Here is a 23,498-nt window from a genome sequence, read left to right as displayed (position 1 = left end):
CACTGTCCCGTCAGCACTCTGAGTTAAGCAAGACAGAAGCCAGTTCCTTGGGCAGGTGTCTAAAAAGCCAGAATATTACAAGCAAGTTTCACTCTTTTCCTTCCACCTCAAGGTAGTAACCAGGAATTGAGTAGCCTCCCCCAATAGTGCCACACTGCCCCAGGAAGGAGGGCGGAGGGGGAGGGATGAGCAAAACATCATAAAATTCCTACCATCTCAAGTGTGGCTTTGTTTTGGTTAGCATTTGCTTGACTATGAAACTTCTTAACTGGTTTCTAAATTTTCTGCAAAGGTACTTTGGTCTGTATGTTGCTTATTTGTTGTTTCTGTGGGTAAACAAGGTCCTAGAATTTGCTAGTCCACTGCCCCTAGGTAGCCTCTTTTTACTTTTAAGCAAAATTTTATATATATATATATATATATATATAATTTACCTATAACATATATTATTTACATGTAGTATACTATTATATGTAAAGTGGGTTACTTGTAGGCAGCATATAATTGGTTATTGATTTTTTTAATCTAATCTGATAATCTATGCCTTTTGAAGTAGACTTATACATTTCATGACTATAGATATGTTTCGGTTTAAATCTATCATTTTGTCTATTGTGTTGTTTTCTCTGCCTTGTTTTGAATGAATTCATTATTTTCTGTCATTTCATTTTTTCCATTCATTAGTTTATTAACTTTAATTATTTTTGTCTGGGGATTGTGTGTGTGTGTGTGTGAGTTTTATTTTTGTTTCCAGTTTTGGTGGTTGCTTTAGGGCATATGGTATATGCCTTTGACTTATCATAGTCTTCCTTCAAGTGATATGGCACGACTTTACATATCGTGTTAAAATTTTTTAATGGTAAACTTTCATATTATCCCTCCTGGCCTTCATGATACTGTTGTCATACTGTTTACTTCTACATCTGTTACAAATCACAAACTACATTTTTTTATTTTGCTTAGTAAAAAAGGAGAACTTTTGGACATTTAGATTCTTTTTTTTTTTTTTTTTTTTTTAGACAGAGTCTTGCTCTGTTGCCCAGGCTAGTGCCGTGGCGTCAGCCTAGCTCACAGCAACCTCAAACTCCTGGGCTCAAGCGATCCTCCTGCTCAGCCTCCCAAGTAGCTGGGACTACAGGCATGCACCACCATGCCCGGCTAATATTTTCTACATATTTTTAGTTGTCCAGCTAATTTCTATTTTTAGTAGAGACGAGGTCTCACTCTTGCTCGGGCTAGTCTTGAACTCCTGACCTTAAGTGATCCTCCCACCTTGGCCTCCCAGAGTGCTAGGATTGCAGGCGTGAGCCACCGTGCCTGGCCTAGATTCTGACATTTAAGTTCTTAACCCTTTGGATGCATGTTGTGAATGGAGAATCCACTTCTATTTGGTTCCATATGGATAATTAGTTTCTCCAACTTGGTTTATTGAACAGCCCCCTCTCTTCCCCAACTGTGTGTTTTGCCTCTCTCTCTCTCTCGTACATCAAAGTGTGTCGATCTGTTTACAAGATCTCTCTAAATTACTCTTGCTTTATAATAAACCTACATATCTGATGGGCTAGTGAGTATCTTAACTATTCTTGGCTTTTTATTCCTCCATATAAATTTCAGAATTAGCTTGTCAAGTTCCATTGAAAACCCTAGTGTGCATGTGATTAGAGATATATTGAATCAGTAGGTCCATTTACAGATAGTTAGCATCTTTATCATACTGCATTATCTCTTCATTTATTTAGGTTTCCTTTAATGCCTTTAAATAAAGTTTTATAATTTTTAGCACATAGGCCATGCACATCTTTTGGTAGATTTTTTTTTTTTTTTTTTTTGGAGCCAGAGTCTCACCCTGTTGCCCGGGCTAGAGTGCCGTGGCGTCAGCCTAGCTCACAGCAACTTCAAACTCCTGGGCTCAAGTGATCCTCCTGCCTCAGCCTCCTGAGTAGCTGGGACTACAGGCATATGCCACCATGCCAGGCTAATTTTTTCTATATGTTTTTAGTTGTCTAGATAATTTCTTTTTTTTTTTTTTTTCTTTTTTTTTTTTTTTTTATTTAATTTTACAGAATCAAAGTGTCTAGATAATTTCTTTCTATTTTTTAGTAGAGACTGGGGTCTCTTGCTCAGGCTGGTCTCGAACTCCTGACCTTGAGCGATCCTCCTGCCTCAGCCTCCCAGAGTGCTAGGATTATAAGCATGAGCCACCTCGCCTCGCCCTTTTGTTAGATTTATTCTTAGATATTTCATGATTGTGTCTACTCTATATGATATGTTATTTATGTCTTTAAATTATTCATTGCTGTTTGTATATAAATGCATTTTACTTTGTTATATTAGTCACTAGCCATCTTTCTACACATTTCTATTATTTTTATTAATTTGTATGACAGTTTGGTCTATGTGGAATAAGCAATCGGGTCATCTTAAGTAAGATTTAATTCTATTCTCCGAGTCTGTGCCTTTCCCCCATGTCTTACCGCTCCTGCTGAGCACTCCTCTACAGTGTTGGAATCTGCTGACAGTCGTTTATATTGGTAAGTTTTCTAATAGTAAACGCTCCTTCTTTCTAGGATAAACTCACTTTGGTGATGGGTATCTTTTTTTATTCACTGTTAGAATTGATTGCTAATAATTTATAAAGGATTTGTACGTCTGATTTCATGGGTAAAATAGGCCTGGAATCTTCTATTCTCATGCTATCCTTGTCTGGTTATATTTGCTTCATAGAATGAGTTGGGGATAGTTCCTCATTTTTTGTTCTCTGAGTTTGTATAAAATTGGAAATACGTGATCCTTGCAAGTTTCTTAGATGTCACTTTAAAAACCTAGTATACCAGATGTTTTCTTTGTGGCAATAATAAACTCCCCGTTTCTGTTTCTTTTTGAGAAAGTTTTGATAAATTGTATTTTTCTAGGCATTCTCTAAATATTCAAATTTGTTGACATACAGTTGTTGACAGTATCCGTATGTTTTTCTCTCTTCCATATCTGTTGTTACATCACTTTTTTATTCCTAATATTATTTCTTTGAGCTTTCTTCTTTCTTGATTAATCTTGTGAGAGGTTTATCCTTTAATCTTTTCAAACAATGACTTTTGTCTTTATTCATATTCTCTATTGAATCTTTGTTTTCAATTTTACTGATTTCAATTTTTATTGTATTCTGCTTTTAAAAAAATTTTTTTTCTGATGTCCTTTTTTGCTTTTCTTTTCTTTTTTTCTTTACCCTTCCCCTGATGCCTTAGGTTGGAGTCTTAGCTTGTCATTCTTTCGTGTTCTCTAGTATAGTACAAGCTGTTTTATGTCTGTAAATGCCTTTGAAAGCCCTACTTTTGCTGAATCTCACCAATTTTGGAGTATTTAGTGATTTTATTACCATTCTCTGATAAGTCATTTTTAATTTCAATTAATTAAAATTAATTTCCTCTTTGAGCCCAAGCATGGTGACCTGTAATCCCCGCACTTTGGGAGGCCGAGGCAGGAGGATTGCTTGAGGCCAGGAGTTCGAGACCAGCCTAGGAAACATAGCGAGACTCCATCTCTACAAAAATATTCTTTTAAAAAGTAGCCAGGTACGGCAACATGCTCCTGTAGTCCCAGCTACTTGAGACACTGAAGTAGGAGGATCACTTGAGCCCAGGAGTTCAAGGTTGCAGTGAGCTGATTACACCACTGCACTCCAGCCTAGATGACAGAGCAAGACCTGTCCCTAAAAATAAGCAAATGAATGAAAGGATAGATGGATGAATAAATAAATAATTTAAAATTTCGTCTTTGATCCATGAGTTTTACTCAATTGTGTTTTAGTCAGCAAATGTGATCTATTTTAGGTAGTGAACATTTCAGGCATCCACATGCTTACAATTTCTGTTGCAGCCATTGAACTCTGATGGAGCCTCCCGTTGGAGCACGGGCTGCTCCTCCATCTGACCTCGGCTTCACAGCGGCCGTCCTCCTGCTCATCTCAGCTTCTGCAGCTTCTGTGTCACTCAAGCCTAATGTTGACACCTGTTTCTTTCCTATCATTTCTAACCTTGTGACAAGTATACCCATCGCAGAGGCCCCACCTGGCAGCGCGTGTTGCAGGCTGTGGTGCCAGTAGCCCAGGAAGCGTGGGCGGAGACGAGGGCAGAGAGCCCCAGGGCTGGAAACCCGGAGCCAGTCACTGCCCCACAGGCGCACCTGGCCGCAGGGCTTGACCTTAAACCCCCGGGGCATCAACAAGAGGAAACAGCCCCTCCCAAATGGCCATCCGCTGGCCTTCAGCCGTAATGTCACCTTCATCTTGCCGGGAAGGCCAAGCCACTGTGGCCACTGCCCCGTCACTGGAAGGTCGGCAGTGACTGCGCCAGCAGACCCGGGGCGAGCCTCATCTTCCCCTCGCTGCCCGGGCTGCCCCCTCTGCCGCCGCTGCGGCCCGGCCCCTCGGCTCTGCGGCCCGGCCCCTCGGCTCCGCGGCCCGGCCCCTCGGCTCTGCGGCTCGGCCCCTCGGCTCGGCCGCGGCCTCTTGCTTGCAGGGGAGTCGTTCTTCTCCCGTGTGGTTCGGTCGCTCCGGCGCGCAGACACGGGGGTCTCTGCCAGGCCAGGGAAGGTCCTCACGGCCAGGTCTCCTCCCTGATACTTTGGTTCAGCTGTCGCTCCTGTGCCCACAGGGTCTGCGGAAGAGGGAGCTGCTGAAGGAGCTGCTGCCAGTCATCGGGCAGAACATCCGTTTCCAGCGCCTCTTCACCGAGTGTCAGGAACAGCTGGATATCCTAAGGGACAAGTAGCCTGCCTGGCCTGCCCGGCTGCAGCGAGGGCGGGCCACCCTCTGGCCGCGGCGCGCGCGGGGCTGCCTCACCGGCCCGGCCGCAGGGGAGGAGGAGCCGCCGGCAGGAAATGCGCGTCCCGCACCGGCGCCCCCCGCGCCCGGCGGACGTGCCGTGTCCTCGGCCTGATGCTGCCTCGGGGGGCGGCCGCTCACCCTCCCGCCGGGACCCGTCCGGAGCCAGGGCCGGGGCTCTGCCCAGCTGCCCGGGGCCGGCCAGGCGCTCCCCGGCCTGCCGTCTCCGTCTCCGGCTCGGCCCAAGGCGGACGCCGGCCCTGCCCCTGCCGGTGCCGTGCTGCTGCAGCTCCGACGAATGAGCCATTTGTGAGCGAGAATCCGAGCGGGAGGGGTCACGCGGTCAGCAGACTGACCGAGACTGACCTGAAAGGAAAGCTGTTCCAACACACGGACTATTTTTGTACTAGAATTTGCTAACTTGTAATATGGAATTTTCCTTTGGCCAATAATCAGGATTTCCCTATAAGTCACTTGGACATTGGTCACTTGTAGGAAATTTAAACTCTAATTATGACAGCTACACTGAAAAATAATTGTACTGAAATTAACTTGTCTACATTTGGTTTTAATTTTTAAATGTTTGTAAAAAGAGACTGTTTTGGGGGGAATGGGGCAAAGGGGTGGGCAATTTCTTTTGTAAGTGTAAAATAAATGAACAAGCATTGGATACCAAACCATCTGGCTTTTCTCGCCTTTTCCTTCTAGCTTTCATTTTCCTCCGCCCACTGTGGCTTTCTCTCCTGAAGCAGGAGGGGACAGAAGGGATCTTTGCTAATTCCCCCCACCACAACTTCAAGGCTATCCACTGTCTCCACTCCTATTCAACATTGTACTGGAAGTCCTAGCTAACACAATTAGACAAAAGAAGGAAATAAAAGGTATAAAAATTGGGAAGGAGGAAGTCTGTCTTTCTTTGTGAATGATATGACTGTCTATGAACAAAATCCCAAAGCATCAACAAAAAACTCCTGGTGGAACTAGTAAGTAATTATAGCAAGGTTGCAGGATACAAGGTTAATATACAAAAGTTAATGGCTTTTCTACATGCCAACATGAACAACTAGAAATTGAAACTAAAAACACAATACCTCTTACATAAACACTGAAGAAACAGAATACTTAGCATAAATCTAACAAAATGCACATAAGTTCTGTATGAGCGAATCTGTAAAACTCTGATGAAAGAAATCAAAGAAGATCTAAATAAATGAAGATAAATTCCATTTTTCACAGGTAGGAAGACTCAATATTAATGTGTCAGTTCTTCCTAATCTATAGATTCAATTTAATCCTGATAAAAATCCCAGCAAGTAATTATACAGATATTGATGAACTAATTCTAAAGTTTCTGTGGAAAGCTAAAAGCTCCAGAATAGCTAACTTAATATTGAAGAGGAGCAGAGCCAGAGGACTGACACTGTGACGCTCTGGGAAAGACAGTAGGACCTTCGTGAAAGAACAAACAGATCAGTGAAGCAGAATAGAGAACCCACAAATAGACCCACACAGAGAAAGTCAACTGATCTTTGCCAAAGGGGCAAACGCAATTCACTGGGGAAATATTAGTCCTTTCAAAAAACAGTGCTAAAAGCACAGGACATCCATATGCAAAAAAAAAAAAATGAATCTAGACAGAAATTTAAAACTGCTGCTCTAAGAACATCACTGTTAAGAGAATGGAAAGACAAGTCACAGATCTGGAAAAATATTTGCAAATAACTTCTCTGATAAAGGACTTGTATCCAACATATACAAAGAACTCTTAAAATTCAAAAGTAAGAAAACAAGCCCGGGCTCAATGGCTCATGCCTGTAATCCTAACACTTCGGGAAGCTAAGGCAGGAGGATCACTTGAGGCCAGGAGTTTGAGATCAGCCTGGGCAACATGCCAAGACTCTATCTCTATAAAAAAAATTTTTTAAATATTATCTGGGTGTATTGGGGCAAGCCTGTAGTTCTAGTCCTCAAAAAGCTAAGGCAGGAGGATGGCTTGAGCCCAGGAGTTTAATGTTACAGTGAGCGATGATTGCACCACTGCAATCCAACCTGCATGACAGAGACAGACCCTGTCTCTAAAAAAGAAAAGAAAACAAGTGACCCAGTCTAAAAATGGACAAACGATCTGCACAGACACCTCACCAAAGAAGGTATACATATGGCTATCAGCATACAATAAGATGCTCAACATCATATGTCATTAGGGAATTACAAATTTAAAAAAAAAGAGAGGGGCCGGGCGAGGTGGCTCACGCCTGTAATCCTAGCACTCTGGGAGGCCGAGGCGGGTGGATCGCTCAAGGTCAGGAGTTCGAGACCAGCCTGAGCGAGACCCCGTCTCTACTAAAAATGGAAAGACATTATATGGCCAACTAAAAATCTATATAGAAAAAATTAGCCGGGCATAGTGGCGCATGCCTGTAGTCCCAGCTACTCGGGAGGCTGAGGCAGTAGGATCGCTTAAGCCGAGGAGTCTGAGGTTGCTGTGAGCTAAGCTGACGCCACGGCACTCACTCTAGCCTGGGCAACAAAGTGAGACTCTGTCTCAACAACAACAACAACAAAAAAAAAATAAAATAAAATAAAAATAAAAAAAAAGAGAGAAACTACTACATACCTATTAGGCTAAAATCCAAAAACCCGACAGTACCAAATGTTGGTGAGGCTGTGTAAAAACAGGAATTCTCAGTCCTTGCTCTTAAAAATACAAAATGGTACAGCCATTTTGGAAGATGATCTGGCAGTTTCTTCCAAGCTAAACAGTCTTACCATATGGTCCAGCAATTGCACTCCTAGATATTTACCAAAATTAGTTGAAAACTTATATCCACACAAAAACCTACACATGAATGTTCATAGCAGCTTTCTTCATAATTGCAAAAACTGGAAGCAATCAAGATGTCGCTCGATAGGTGAGTGAACAAACTAGTACATCCATACACTGGAATATTCTTCCATGAAAAGAAATAAGCTATAAAGCCCTAAAAAGCATAAAAGAACCTTAAATATTACTGAATGAAATAAGCCAATCTGAAAAGACTGCCTACTGTATGATTCCAACTAAATGACATTCTATTAATATAAAGGGCAAAATTATAAAGACAGTAAAAAGATCAGTGGTTGCCAGGGACTCTATGGCAGGGGTAGGACAGGAAAATGTGGGGGGAGCACAGGGGATATTTGCAGGGAGGAAACTGTTCTGTATGATACTGTAATGGTATCTACGTGGCATGAATTTGTCTAAACCCATAGACCTGGACAACATAAAGAGTGAACCCTAATGTAAGCTATAGATTTTAGTTAATAATGTATCAGGCCAGGCGCAGTGGCTCGTGCCTATAATCCCAGCATTTTGGGAGGCTAAGGCAGGAGGATAGCTTGAGGCTGGGAGTTCAAGATCAGCCTGGGCAACATAGTGAGACTGCATCCCTACAAAAAATAATTTAAAAAATTAGCCAGGTGAGGTGCTGCACACCTGTAGTCCCAGCTACTAGAGAAGCTAAGGCAGGAGGATGGCTTGAGCCCAGGAGTTGGAGGCTGCCATAAGCTATGATCACACCACCACACTCAAACCTGGACCAGAGAGAGAGACCTTGTCTCTAAAAAATAAAATAAAATCTAAAAAAGAATGTCTCTATATTGGGTCGCCATTCGTAACATATGTACCACACTAATGCAAGATAATAGGGGAAACTGAGCAGGATATAAGGGAATTCTCTGTACTACCTGCTCAATTTTTTTGTAAAGTTAAAACTGCTCTAAAAATACTATGTTTTGTTGGGTTTTGTTTGTTTGTTTGTTTGTTTTGAGACAGAGTCTCGCTCTGTTGCCCGGGCTAGAGTGCTGTGGCGTCAGCCTAGCTCACAGCAACCTCAAACTCCTGGGCTCAAGTGATCCTCCTGCCTCAGCCTCCTGAGTAGCTGGGACTACAAGCATGCGCCACCATGCCCGGCTAACTTTTTCTATATATATTTTTAGTTGGCCAGATAATTTCTTTCTGTTTTTTAGTAGAGACGGGATCTCGCTCTTGCTCAGGCTGGTCTCAAATTCCTGACCTCGAGCGATCCTCCTGCCTCGGCCTCCCAGAGTACTAGGATTACAGGCATGAGCCACCGCGCCCGGCCTCTTTTAATGTTTGAAAATCTGTTGAACATATTTATATGGGTCTATTTCTGGGTTCTCCACTCAGTTCCTTTGATTTATGTGTCTCTCCCTCTGTCCATATCACAGTCTTAATCATTGTAGCTATATACATAGTAAGACTTAGCATTGGGTAGAGTAATTTTTCCAGCTTTATTCTTCTGTTTCAAAATGTTTTCTAGGGTCTGTGTGTTTCCATATAAATTTTAGTGTAAGGTTGTCTGCATCTACAAAAAAAGTCGCTTCAATTTTGGTAATCTTTATGTTACAACTGTGTATCATTTGAGGGGAAATGGGCACAGTTACTATGTTGAGTCTTCTAATCCATGGACGTGCTACACCTCTCCATTTATTTAGATCTCCTTTGATTTCTTTCGTTAGCATTGTGTAGTTTTCATCAGACAAGTCCTGCACCTGTATCGTCAGATTTACACTAAAGTATTTTTATGGAGTAATTACAAATAGTGTTATATTTTAATTTCAGTGTCTACGTGTTCACTGCTAGTATATAGAAATACAATTGATTTTTATATGTTGATCTTGTATCCTACAACCTACTAAATTGACTTATTAGTTCCGGGAGGGGGTGTGTGTGTGTGTGTGTGTTTATTCCTTTGAACTTTCCATGTAGTCAATTATGCCATTTGAAAATAGGGACAATTTTATTTCTTCCTTTCTGGTAGAAATGCCTTTTATTTCCCCTTCCTTACTGCACTGGCCGGAACTTCCAGTATTTTGTTGAGTAGCAGTGATTAGTGTGCATTGTTGCTGAACTTAGGGACAAACCATTCAGTCTTTCATTATGAAATACAATGTTTGCCATAGGTTTTTTGTACGTGTTTATTATCAAGTTGAGGAAGTTACCCTCTGTTCCTAGTTTTCTGGGAGTTTTTAAATCATGAATGGGTATTGAACTTTGTCAAATGTTTTTTCTGCGTAAATGCAATTGACATCATGTGATTTTTCTTATTTAGCCTGTTTCTATGTTGCATTACATTGATTGATATTGCAACATTGAACCAGCCTTACGTCCCTGGAATAAACCCCACTTGGTGATAGTGTACATTCTTTTTTTTTTTTTTTGAAACAGGGTTTCACTCTGTCATCCCGGCTAGAGTGCAGTGGTGTCATCATAGTTCACTGCAACCTCAAACTCCTGGCCTCAAGCGCTCTTCCTACCTCAGCCTCCCAAAGTACTAGGTTACAGGCATCAGCCACTGTGCCTGGCCAGTGTATAATTATTTTAATATATTGCTAAATTCCATTTACAATATCTTGTTAAGAATTTTTGCATGTATATTCATGAGTGACATTGGCTTGTAGTTTTCTTTCTTTTTTTTATTGTATTATTTGGCTTTTGTATCAGGGTAATACTAACTTAATAAAATAAATTTGGAAGTGATTCCTCCTCTTCTATTATCTGAAAGATATTATACAGAATTGGTGACAATTCTTTAAACAATTGGTAGAATTCTCCCATGAAACTATCTGGGACTGGATATTTTGATTTCAAGAATTTGTAACTGGGCATGGTGGCTTTCACCTGTAGTCCTAGCTACTCGAGAGGCTGAGGCGGGAGGATTGCACAAGATTTTGAGGCCAGCACAAGAAACATAGCAAGACCCTGTCTCTAAAAGAAGGAAGAATTCTTTAACTACAAATTCAGCATCTTTAAAGGTTATATAACTATGCAGATTATCTATTTCATCCTAGGTTGGTGGTGATAGTTTGTGTTTTACAAGAAATTGGTCGATTTCATCTAAGTTGTTAAATTATGTTTGTGTAGTTGTTTGTAGCATTTTCTTATCCCTTCGATGCCTACAGGGGCTGGAGTGATAACCCCTGTTCCCTTCCTGATACTGAGGTGATTTTGTCTCCATTCTTTCTTTTTCTTTGTTAGTCATACTTTTTCATGTCATATCATAACTTTGCTTCTTGGGAGCACTTCCAGCGTCACTAGTGACACTTTGTATGGGTCTCATGGTGTTATTAAAGGTTTACAGTATTGCACTAAACACGATGAGAGATACATGAGAACTGGGAGAGATCATGATTAGTGTCACGTGGCACTGTAAGCAGTTACTTGCAACAGTTGAGCTCGTCACAGTAGCAACAGGAGGTGGCTATGAAATTATCACAGCAGTATGGTGTGTACTAGAGTCCATTTGATGCAGTTGTGATTTAACACGGCATCTTTATATTTGTTCACATTTCTCCCAACTTTGAACGGCACCACGTACAGTCTCTAAGTGTTTGTGTGTGTGAATTTTGATAAATTTTAGCATTTTACAATAGATTTGGGTATATTTTATGGTAGTAAATGATAAAATAGACTAGTATCTACATATATTTTGTGCATTCATGACGTAACTTTTTCTTAGTTTTTTCTATATGTCTAGGCTACACAGTTCATCTGCAAGTTTTTTCAAATTGTCACAAATATCCAAACAATTTTTCAATATATTTATTGAAAAAATCTACATATATTAATAAGTAGACCCACACAGTTCAAACGTGTGTAGTTTAAGGGTAAACTATGATGTTTACCAGTAGTGTATATATTATGTGATTATGTGTATGTACCTGAGTACATGTTGTAGCAGTTTTTAAAAATATTTCCACAAATTCCTTGATACTTGTGATGGGTAACTTTATGTGTCAACTTTAGTGGGTCACAGAGTGGCATGATATTTGTTTTTGTTTTTTTTGTTTTGTTTTGTTTTTTGAGACAGAGTCTTGCTCTGTCACCTGGGCTAGAGTGCTGTGGCATCAGCCTGGCTCACAGCAACCTCAAACTCCTGGGCTCAAGCGATCCTCCTGCCTCAGCCTCCTGAGTAGCTGGGACTACAGGCATGCGCCACCATGCCCCACTAATTTTTCTATTTTTTGTAGAGACAGAGTCTTGCTCTTGCTCAGACTGGTCTCAAACTCCTGGGCTAAAGCAATCCTCCTGCCTCAGCCTCCCAAGTAGCTGGGACTATGGGTGCATGCCACCATGCCCGGCTAATTTTTTCTATTTTTCAGTAGAGACAGGGTCTCGCTCTTGCTCAGGCTGGTCTCAAACTCCTGAGCTCAAGCGATCCTCCCAAGAGTGCTAGAATTACAGGTGTGAGCCACCACGCCCGACCAGATATTTGTTTAAATATTATTCTGAGTGTATTTGTGAGAGTGTTTCTAGATGAGGTTAACATGAGCAGTGGCTACTATAATAAATACCAAAAAAAAAAAAAGTGGAAATAGCTTTGGAACTGGGTAATGGGTAGAGGCTGAGAGAATTTTGAAGTGCATGCTAGAAAAAGCCAACATTGCTGTGCAGGAACTATTACAGGTGATTCTGATAAGGGCTCAGAAATAAAAGAGCAGAACTGTAGAGAAAACTATTTCTTACAGAATTTACAAATAATCATGGACAAAATGTTGCTAGAAATATGGATGTGAAAGGCCATTCCAGTGAGATTTCAGACAGAAATGAGGAACGTGTTAGTGGAAACTGGAGAAAAGGTGATCCTTGCTATAAAGTGGCAAAGAAGTTGGCTGAATTTTGTTCATGTTCTAGTGTTTTCTGGAAGGTATAACTTTTAAGTGATTAATGTGTCACAGGATTAGAGGTTTTTGGTTTTTTTTTAAAGAACTTGCAAGTGATGACATTGGATATTTAGCTGAGGAGCTTTCTAAGCAAAGTGTTGAAGGAGCAGCTTGGTTCCTCCTGACTGCTTAGAGTAAAATGCTATGGGAGAGAGAGAAATTGGAAAGATGAAATTGGTAAGCAAAAAGGAGTCACAACTCAGAGATATGGAAAATTCTAAGCCCATCCATATTGCAAAAGAGTATAGAAACTCCTTCTGAAGAGAACACTAAGGGCGTAGCTGAGCACCCATTTGATAAAGAGATCATGGGTGCAACTTATGAATTTAAATGGCCATTTTGGCAGAGGCCAGGAATAGATATGGGATTATACCTGTTAAGGCACTTCCAGCTTGAACCAAGGGAGACAGAGCAGACAGGACTGCATGAAGGAAAGCTGTTGGACTTCTTGGATTCTGCAAGATGGGGCCATAGAGAGAGCTGGCCATGAACATGCTATCCTTGAGGAAAATGGGAGGAATTACCCCAAGAGGATTTAGAGATCTCCAGGGCTGCCACTCCCACCACAGGCCCAGAGTGCACTGACCCACCGCTGCCTCCACCTTGGTTTCTAAAGGCAGGACCAGCCAGCACTGAGAACAGCGTGGGAGCATGCCCAGACAGGAAGCACCGTACAACTGTTCCAGTTGCTGGTTTGCCAAGAAGCTTCTCAAGGGGGTGGCTCAGGGGACCCGTGCACTGAACTCTTCAAGCGTTACAAGCAGTATGTTCAGAAAGCAATAAAGGAGAAGGAGGTTCTTTTTTTTTTTTTTGAGACAGAGTCTCTCTCTGTTGCCCAGGTTAGAGTGAGTGCCGTGGCGTCAGCCTAGCTCACAGCAACCTCAAACTCCTGAGCTCAAGCGATTCTCCTGCCTCAGCCTCCCGAGTAGCTGGGACTACAGGCATGCGCCACTATGCCTGGCTAATTTTTTTCTATATATATTTTTAGCTGTCCATATAATTTCTTTCTATTTTTAGTAGAGATGGGGTCTCGCTCTTGCTCAGGCTGGTCTCGAACTCCTGAGCTCAAACGATCCGCCCACCTCGGCCTCCCAGAGTGCTAGGATTACAGGCGTGAGCCACCGCGCCCGGCCGAGAAGGAGGTTCTTATCGAAGGGCTAGAGTCCGTGGGCCACGGTGAAGAAAAGCCTGAAAATGCTGCTTGAGCATCACCTTGAAAATCGATTTCTCAAATCAGAAAGTTAGAAGGATTTTGTTAACTAAAGCTGTGAAGATAGCCATCAGCTTTGATGAAGGATTTAGGAGAGAGGAGTGTTATTTCCTCCCTCTTGATGTTTTCCTCTCACTTATAAAAGATGGTGAACTCTGCTTTGAGATGGTTCCTCACTTGCTCTGGAATCTTGCAGGAACTCAAGTGTCCTAAAATTGAACACTTTCTCCAGATTATGATTTCAACAGTTGGTCTGTGATCAGCCTTAAATATCCCTCATATGTAACTGACGACAGACCAGTCAGGATGATCAGGGCGGCCTGACCTGATGACGCTGCAGTACACCGTACCGGGTCATTGCTCATGAAAGCAATTGGTTAGGAACCTCTTTTTTCTCTCAGGGGCTCCGAAAAGGGATCTGGGCGTAACAATGTCAATCAATGCTTGGGAGCACAGTTTCATTTTTATATAGTAACTAATGGTTAAGATTGCTGGTGGCCTGGCTCAGAAAAGCGGAAGACAGCTTTGAACAGACAATTCCCTGCCTTAGCAAGAGGCATCAGATTAAGTCGTGGAAGCTTCAGGAATGTTGCGGTGAACAGCATTTCAGAGCTCACAATGTAGTTCAGGAATTAAGGTACTTGGAATAGCAGCGGAGGAAGAACCTCAATTGCAAAGATTTGCTGTTGTGAACCTTCAACCCAAGTCAATGAATTAAGTCAACCTGCATATCCTAAAAATGCCAGAATGTTGCGTCTAGTTAAATGGGGGGTGGCGGGAGGTGTTTGCTTTATTTGCCTTGTTTATTCAGCTGCCCTGTAATGTCATAGCTCACCAAAACTCTGAACTCCTGGGCTCAAGCCTCTTGAGCAGCTGGTACTACAGGCATGCACCACCACACTCTGCTGAAAAGCACACCTGTCCCAGCCGCTCAGCTCACAGTGGTGAGAAAAGGGCAAGAGAACTGCAGTAAAGATTCCCATTAGCAAAGGGGAAGAATGTGAGGCACACCGATGTCACTGGTCCTTAGTAATTCTGAAATCTCTGTGGGCACATGGTCACCAGGCATTTCCTGTGGGTAGGAAACATTACTTGTGAACCCTCCCCCAGTTCATGATTCTCCACTGCTCTTGGCTCTGCCCTCCGGGATGTGGGGAGTTAGCTACGCTCCCAGCAAAACTCGGGTCCCTCAGGCAGGGGCTGTGGCAAAGGGTAAGGAAATAATAGAATACAGAAACAAAAGAATACACAGAGACGAAAATACAGTTTTATAAGGAATAGACTTTATAGGTGGGGGACTCAGGAGACCCCACAGTATTCCCGTGAACTGTGGGGCCACGAGTGAAGTTCCACATCAGTATTTATGGGTACAGTGATCGGTTGCCAGGGGTGACAGATTTACATAATAACAGGTAGTTCCCTTTAGGTTCAAAGTCTCCCAAAAGGTTTCCATAGATCCCTTAATTAACTCTATCTACGTGAGCAAATGGTTACAAAATCTTTCTAGGACAAACTTCTAAGTTCTAAGATAAAGCTAGCATCTAACAGAAGGGTTAAACAGAGATATGGTGGCTCCGTATTTCTAGTTATCGTGGGTGGAGACAGGCAGGCAGGAGTCGAGCAGGAACTGTCGCTTGGGCTCACGGCTTTTAGCCGCAGGTGTCTGTCTCCCGGGCGGGCACTCTTTGATCAGCGATCACCCCGTGGCTCCATGCAAACCTGCTTGGTCGTACAAAACAGGTGAGAGCCACGGCAGCATCACCTTGGAAAGCAGCCGCCACTGACCTTTGCGATGACCTCCCGAGGTGAGGCATTTTTGATATGTGAACTAACACATTCACATGTTCCTTCAGGGCAAAGCCTTGCAAAACTCCTGAGATCATTTCTGTCCCTAATATAGCAATATAATCTATGGAGCAACACCGGGATATTGTTCCTCTTCCATGGTGCTCCTGGGCCACTTTTAAAGAAGACATCAAAGACCATGCCCTTGTGGGGGCTGATCGGCTTTCTCAGCATGCTCAGCCTGCAGAAACTTCCGGGCCCAGAGCCCTTCCTCACGTCAAACAGCGTCAGTGTCTTTCAGTCCAGTCTCCTGGTACCTCTGTCAGTACTGCTCTCTGGAAAACTTTGTGGGCTTTCCATGGGCCAAAGTCGTGTGCCAAAAACACACCCAAAATTCTTATCAAGATGTGACTCTGAATTTGCTCTGAGCACATCACATCAGGCTTCTACAGAACCAGGCCCTTACTTTTTTTTTTCTTTTTTTCCCCTGGAGACAGGGTCTTGCTCCGTTGCCCAGGCTGGAGTGCAGTGGTGTCATCGCTGCTCACTGCAGCCTCGAACTCCTGGGCTCGAGCTCCTGAGTAGGTGGCACTACAGGCGCCACCACACCCAGCTAATTTTTCTATTTTTAGTAGAGAGGGGGACTCGTTCTTGCTCAGCCTCCCAGAGTGTTAGGATTACAGGCGTAACCCACCGCGTCTGGCCTGAAATCTGAAACACTTCTGGCACCAAGCATTTCAGATAAGGGACATGCAACGTGTGCAACTACTCCTTGGTGTGACATTTACCCCAGTCCATGCCTTCCTGGCCATGCTTTGGATACGGTATTTTTCCTGAGGCTGTGTGGGTCACGGCTTGTCATTTGATTGAGAAACAGTTCCATTTTTCAATGTTGCAACTTTTGCCCTCTCCATTGTTTCTAAATTCAGCTTGCAAATTGGCCAATTCTTTTCCGAATGCATGTTTTTTGTTTTTGGTTTTTTTTTTTTGTTTTTTTTTTTGGTAGAACCTTATTGAGTGAAACTAGAAGCTGAACCAGCTCACGTGTTTCCAACACTTGCCTCATTCTTCCTCACCCAACACTGCTAATTTCATTAGATACATTTTCTTTCCTACAAATTACTGTATTAGTTTACCAGGGCTGTGTGACGTAATAAGAAATCTATGTTTTGGTTTCTGTCCCCTTTCCTGGCCCATAGCTCCTAAAACCCTTACAATCTCTGTAGCGACTCGTCTTTCATAGGCCAGTGTGAGGACTGGGCGCTCCCGGGTAGCCTCACGATGGGCCTGGTTGCAAGAGCACCCAATCCTGGGAGTAGGGGGTTGAAACTTTTAGCCACACTCCCAAACCTCAAGGGGGGAAAAAGGAGTTAAAGTTGCGTTGGTCACTAATGGCCAGTGATTTCTTCAGTCTTGCCTATGGATGGAATCCTCCATAGAAATGCAGAAAGACTGGGTGCAGAGAGCTCCTGGGCTGGTGAAAAGAACACATCCACACGCGGGGAGGGTGGTGCACCCCAATTCCACAGGGACAGGAGCTCCTGTGCCCCGGACCCCTCCGAACCCTGCCCCGTGTATCCCTTCATCTGGCTGTTCATTTGCATCCTTTAAAATAACGTTTGTAGTTTGGTCCGAGTGCAGTGGCGTTGACTATTAATTGATCACACAACCAGTCACAGATTCCTTTGTTCCTTCTACACTGCTACTGCTTCACCTGACCAATAAAAAATAAAAATAAATAACATTTATAGTATGATAAATCTGCATTAGTAAGTAACCTGTCTTCCAGGGTTCTGTGAGATGCTCCAGCAGACTGAACCTGAGAAGGGGCCGTGGGAACCCCCAATGTACAGCCAAGGGGGACGGAAGCTGTGGGTGACCCGGGAATCTTCTGTTTGGATTGGCGTCTGAACCGGGACGCAGTCTTCCGAAGCTAGGCCCTTGGCCTTCGGGGTCTGAACGAACTCCACTTAGTGTCAGGATGGAAGTGAATTCTAGGACACCATGCTGGTGTTCTCTGGAGAACCACTTGTGTGGGCAAACCCCCTCCACACCGTGTCGGAAGTGTTCCACGTTAGGAGTAGAAGAGAAGAAAACAGTTAATGAATTTGTTTTCTTACTATACAGGCTGCCATAACAAAGTTCCACAAACTGGATGGCTTAAACAACAGAAATTTATTTTCTCACAATTCTGGTGGCTAGAAGTCCAAATCTAATCATCGGTGGGGTTGTTTCTTCGGAAGCCTCTGTCCTTGGCTTGTAGATGGCTGTCTTCTCTTCCCTGTGTCTCTATGTGGTCACTCCCAGGTGTGTGTCTGTGTCCTAATCTCCTTTTTTTTAATTGATACATAGTATTTTTCATATTTAGGGGGCACATGTGACATTCTGTTCCATGCAGAGACTGTGTAATAATCAAGTCAGAGCATTTTGGGGAACCCATCACCTTGAGTATTTAGCATTTCTGTGTGTTGGGGACATTTCAGGTCCTCTCTTCTAGCTTTGAAATACACAATACACCGTTGCTAACTAGAGTCACCCTACTTTGCTATCAAACATTAGAACTTATGCTTTCTATCTAGCTACATGTTTGTACCCATTAACCAACCTCTTTCCATTTCCCCCCACTACCTACCCCTGCTAATTGTCATTCTTCTCTCTACCTCCATGACATCAACTTTTTACTCCCACGTATGAGTGAGAACATGGAGTATTTGTCTTTTTGTGTCTGGCTCATTTCACTCATATAGAAACTAATGCCCTTGGACCTCTAAAGGTTTGCTGAAAAATCCCTGACATGAGGCAGGTTGACTAGCAGGAGAAAAGGCATACACATTTACTTAACATGTATACCCAGGAGCCTTCAGAATGAAGACCCAAAGATACGGGCGAAATTGTCCATTTTTATGCTTACATCCAATAAAATATAGACAGCCATGCAGAAATATGATTGGACAAAAAGGGTCTGATCTAATGTTAACAGACTGACTGGGTAAACCCAGCAAGGCCTGTCTGTCTAGATCCTTCCTTCTGGATGTGGTCAGGACCCTCTTTGGAATGGGGGTCTCGTGACCTACAGTCAGACAAGGTAGGTCAGATAATTTCCTTATGGCCAGTTTTACACAGAATAGTTTTATGTTTTACGGCTGGCTTTTGGAAGAAGGGATTCTGGCTTTTATGATCCCTGTTGGGGAAGAGGGAGTCTAGCGTCTGTGGCTAGCCTCAGAGGAGAATGGGACTGAGAGGGAGGAAGACAGGAGAGGGTCAAAGAAAAACTTTTGCTTCTGAGACTTTCATTTTGGGGTACTGTTTTCTGAGCCCCAACACTTAACGTAATGAGCCCCAGTTCCATCCATGTTGCTGCAAATGATGTGATTTCATTCTTTTTGATGGCTGAATAGCATTCCATTGTATATCTATTCCGTCATTTCTTTATCCATTTGTCTTTTAATGGACACTTAGGTTGATTCCACGTCTTGGCTATTGTGACTAGTGCTGCATTAAACATGGGGGTGTGGATATTCCTTTGATACACTGATTTCTTTTCCTTTGGATAAATACCCAGTAGTGGGGTTCCTGGATTGTGTGGTAGTTCTATTTTTAGGTGTTTTTTTTTTTTGGTGAAATCTTCATACTGTTTTCCATAGTGGCTGTACTAATTTACATTCCCACTAACAGTATATAAGAGTTCCCTTTTCTCTGCATCCTTGCCAATATGTTATGTTTTATTTTTTTAACATCAGCCATTTTGACTGGGATAGGATGATATCTCGCTGTGATTTTGATTTACATTTCTCTGATGATTAGTGGTGTTGAGCATTTTTTCATATACCTGTGGGCCATTTGTATGTCTGCTTTTGAGAAATGTCTATTCATATCCTTTGCCCATTTTTAATGGGATTATTTGGGGGGGGGTTTCTCCCCTGTTGAGTTGTTTGAGTTCCTTGTATATTCTGGATATTAGTTCCTTGTCAGATGACTAGTTTGCAAATATTTTCTTCCATTAAATAGTTGTCTATTCATTCTTTTGGTTGTTTCTTTTGCTGTGCAGGAGCTTTTTAGTTTAATTAAGCCCCATTTGTCTACTTTTGTTTTTGTTGCCTATGCTTTTGAAGTCTTAGCCATAATATCTTTGCCTAGACCAGTGTCCTGAAGTATTTTCCCTATGTTTTCTTCTAGTAGTTTTGTAGTTTTAGGTTTTACATTTAAGTCTTTAATCCATCTTGAGTTTTTGGTTTTTTGTATATGATGAGAGATAGTGGTCCATTTCATTCTTCTGCATCTAGATATCCAATTTTCCTAACGCCATTTGTTGAAGTGGGTGTCCTTTCCCCAGTGAATATTCTTGGTGCCTTTTTCGAAAATCAGTTGGCTATAATATGTGGGTTTATTTCTGGATTCTCTATTCTGTTCCATTGGTCTATGTGTCTACTTTTATACCAGTACCAAGCTGTTTTGGTTTCTATAGCCTTGTAACATATTTTGAAATCAGGCAATGTGATGCCTCCAGCTTTGTTCTTTTTGCTCAGATTGCCTTGGCTATTTGGGCTCTTGTTTTGGTTCCATTCAAATTTTAGGACTGTTTTTTCTATTTCTGTGAAAAATAGCATTGGTATTTTGCTAGGTATTGCATTGAACCTGTAGATTGATTTGGGCAGTGTGGTCATTTTAATGATATTAATTCTTCTAATCCATGAGCATAGGATGTCTTTCCATTTGTTTGTGTCCTCTTCAATTCTTTCATCAGTGTTTTACAGTTTTCTTTGTAGCAATCTTTTAACTTCTTGGTTAAATTTATTCCTAGGCATTTTTTTTTTTGGTAACTATTATAAATGGGGCTACCTTCTTGATTTCTTTCTCAACTAATTCATTATTAGTATACAAAAATGCTACTGATTTTTGTATGTTGATTTTGTATCCTGAAACTGTACTGAATTTCAGAGCTAAGAGTTTTTGGTGGAATCTTTAGGTTTTTCCAGATATAAGATTATGTCATCTACAAAGAGGGAGAATTTGACTTCCATTTTTCCAATGTGGATGCTTTTTATTTCTTTCTCTTATCTAACTGTGCTGGCTAGGACTTCCAGTACTGTGCTGAACAGGAGTGGTGAGAGTGGGCATCTTTTTCTTGTTCCAGTTCTTGGGGGAATGCTTTCAGCTTTTCCCCATTCAGTATGATGTTAGCTGTGGACTTGGCATATATGGCCTTTCTTATGTTAAGGTATGTTTCTTCTTTGCCTAGTTTCTTGAGAGTTTGTATCACGAAGAGATGTTGAGTTTTATCAAGAACTTTTTCCATGTCTATTGAGATGTTCATGGTTTTTGTCCTTCATTGTGTCAATGTGGTGTATCACATGTATTGATTTGTTGAACCAAACCTGTATCCCTGGGATAAATCCCATTTGATCATGGGATTTTTTTTTACTTGATTTCATCAATTTTTTTTGATGTGCTGTTGGATTCAGTTTGCCAGTATTTTGTTGAGAATTTTGGCATCTACGTTCATTGGGGATATTGGCTTGTAGTTTTCTTTTTTTGTTGCATCTTTGTCTGGTTTTGGTATCAGGGTAATGCTAGCCTTGTAGAATGAGTTAGATAGAAATTCCTTCCTCTTCAAGTTTTTGAAATAGTTTGAGGAGAATTGGTGTTGGTTCTCGTTTGGAAAGTTTGGTAGAATTTGGCAGTGAAGCCATCCAGCCCTGGACTTTTCTTTGTTGGGAGACTTTTTATTTCTTATTTAATCTCTGTTCAATTGGTCTGTTCAGGTTTTCTGTTTCTTCCTGATTCTATCTTGATAGCCTGTATGTGTCCAGGAATTTATCTGTTTCCTTTAGGTTTTCTAGTTTGTTAATGTATACATTGTTCATATTAGTCTCTGATGACTTTTTGTATTTCTGTGGTATCAGTTGTCTTCTTTTTCATTTCTTTCTTTTTTTTCTTTTTTTTTCTTTTTTTTTGGGGGGGGTGGGGGGCAGACAGAATCTCACTTTCTTCCTCGGCTAGAGTACAGTGACATCATCATAGCTCACTGCAGACTCAAACTCCCGGGCTCAAGCGATCCTCCTGCTTCAGCCTCCTGGGTAGCTGGGACTACAGGCATGTGCCACCACACCTGGCTAAATTTTCTATTTTTTGTAGACACAGGGTCTTGCTCTTGCTCAGGCTAGTCTCAAACTCCTGACCTCAAGTAATCCTCCTGCCTCGGCCTCCCAGAGTGCTAGGATTACAGGCGTGAGCCACCATGCTTGGCCAATCTAACTTTTTTGGTACCGTTTTCTTAGATGATGCTTAGATTACCCTACTCCTAACTTACATACTACAGTTTTTATATAATTTCATTCTGAAATATTTTTAATTCAGAAGGCATTATTATTTTTGTGTTATAGAGTCAACTTTCATTTAGATTTACCAACACACCCTTTTTGTTGAATTTTATTCATCCTACATCTCTGAACTTCCATTTGAAATCATTTTATTTTTGCCTGACAAAAATTCATTAGTATTTCCTTTGGTTCAGGTCTCATTTGTCTGCAAATGTCATTGTTTCATTTTCAATACTAAAGGATTTTTTTGCTGGATATAACAGCTAGGTTAGTAGTTGCTTTCTTTTACTGCTTTGAAGATACGGTTATTCTATGTTCTGTTTCCAATGTTAGCTTAATTATCGTGCCTTAGAAAGCAACCCATCTTTTTTCCCTCTAGCTATTTTTAAGATTTTTAAAATAATTTTCAGCTGTTTTACTATGATATGCCTAAGTGTATTTTGCTTTTTCTATATTCTGATTGGAGTCTGAAATGCTTCTGGAAATTGAAGCTTGATTTCTTTCATCAATTTTCAAAAAACTCTAAGTCATTATCTCTCCAGACATTGCTTCTGTCTCGTGAGTCCTACTTCCAGGACTCCAACTGTATGTCTGTTAGACTTTCTAAATGTGAACTCTATATTTACCACCTCTAATTTATCTATATGTTGTATTTTCTATCCTTTTCTCTCTGTGCTTTAATTTGGATATACTCTTCTGACCTAAATGTAATTCCATTACCTTTTTCTTTTTGGCTGCGTATACTATGTTACCGCTATCCATTGAACCTTCAATTTCAGTTATATTTTTCAGTTGTGAAATTTCCATTTGGTTCTTTTTTTACAATTTATAGGTCTGTGATAAAATTCTCAATCTTGTCTTTCATCCTCTTAACCATATTAAGCACAGTTATTTAAACGTCTTTGTGAAAACTCCATTTCTGGACCCACTGTACCTCTGCTTGTCTGATATTGCTCTTGCTTTATTAACACAATCATTTTAGCTTTTCTCCTTGGATGCCTAATTATTTTTGATTGAGTGCTGAACACTGCATATGAACAACTGTAGAAGTAATTTGAGACTGAGGGTGAAGTTATCACCACCCTCCAGAGAGAATTTATGTTTGCTACTGGCAAGGACTGACATGATTTGGATGGAGTTCTGAACAATTTGTGATCCCAAAACAGTACAGTAGGAAACGTCCTTGGTGGTTCCCAGCCTCCAATTTTTGTCCTCCTAGGGCTATAAGGGTGTCAGAAGTGCCGCTTATATTCCTCGCTTCTCATCCATTCATCTAGAATTGGCACATGCCCCTCAGGAAAAAGCAGCCCACATGCCGGGCTCCCTTCTCTCATTTCCTTTCTCTTGGATATTGGTCCCATCATTATTCACTGTCCTGTTAGTTCTCTGAAGCTTTCGGAAATCAGAAGTCCTCCATGGACTTTTTTTTTTTTTTTTGAGACAGAGACTCATTCTGTTGCCCTGGGCGAGTACTGTGGCATCAGCCTAGCTCACAGCAGCCTCAAACTCCTGGGCTCAAGTGATCCTCTTGCCTCAGCCTCCTGAGTAGCTGGGGCTGCAGGCGTCAGCACCACACCCGGCTAACTTTTGTATTTTTAGTAGAGACAGGGTCTTGCTGTTGCTCAGGCTGGTCTCCAAC

At 41.8% G+C, this 23,498-nt stretch overlaps 1 protein-coding gene across 2 annotated transcripts in view; it reads left to right on the top strand.

The window, feature by feature from the left end:
• The window catches only part of HIRA (histone cell cycle regulator), an 89,353-nt gene extending 83,857 nt beyond the window's left edge, over positions 1–5,496 (top strand). The window contains exon 25 of one of the 2 annotated variants that reach the window (XM_069496699.1): positions 4,650–5,496. In XM_069496699.1, the coding sequence (XP_069352800.1) occupies positions 4,650–4,766 (117 nt within the window). In that variant the 3' untranslated portion in view covers positions 4,767–5,496. The remainder of the gene's footprint in view (positions 1–4,649) is intronic. The other variant, XM_069496700.1, reaches the window with a different exon arrangement.
• The last annotated feature ends 18,002 nt before the right edge of the window (positions 5,497–23,498 follow it).

Source organism: Eulemur rufifrons, chromosome 21 (genome assembly GCF_041146395.1).
Source record: "Eulemur rufifrons isolate Redbay chromosome 21, OSU_ERuf_1, whole genome shotgun sequence".
Classification (NCBI taxonomy): domain Eukaryota; kingdom Metazoa; phylum Chordata; class Mammalia; order Primates; family Lemuridae; genus Eulemur; species Eulemur rufifrons.
This window is presented reverse-complemented; position numbering and strand designations above follow the sequence as displayed.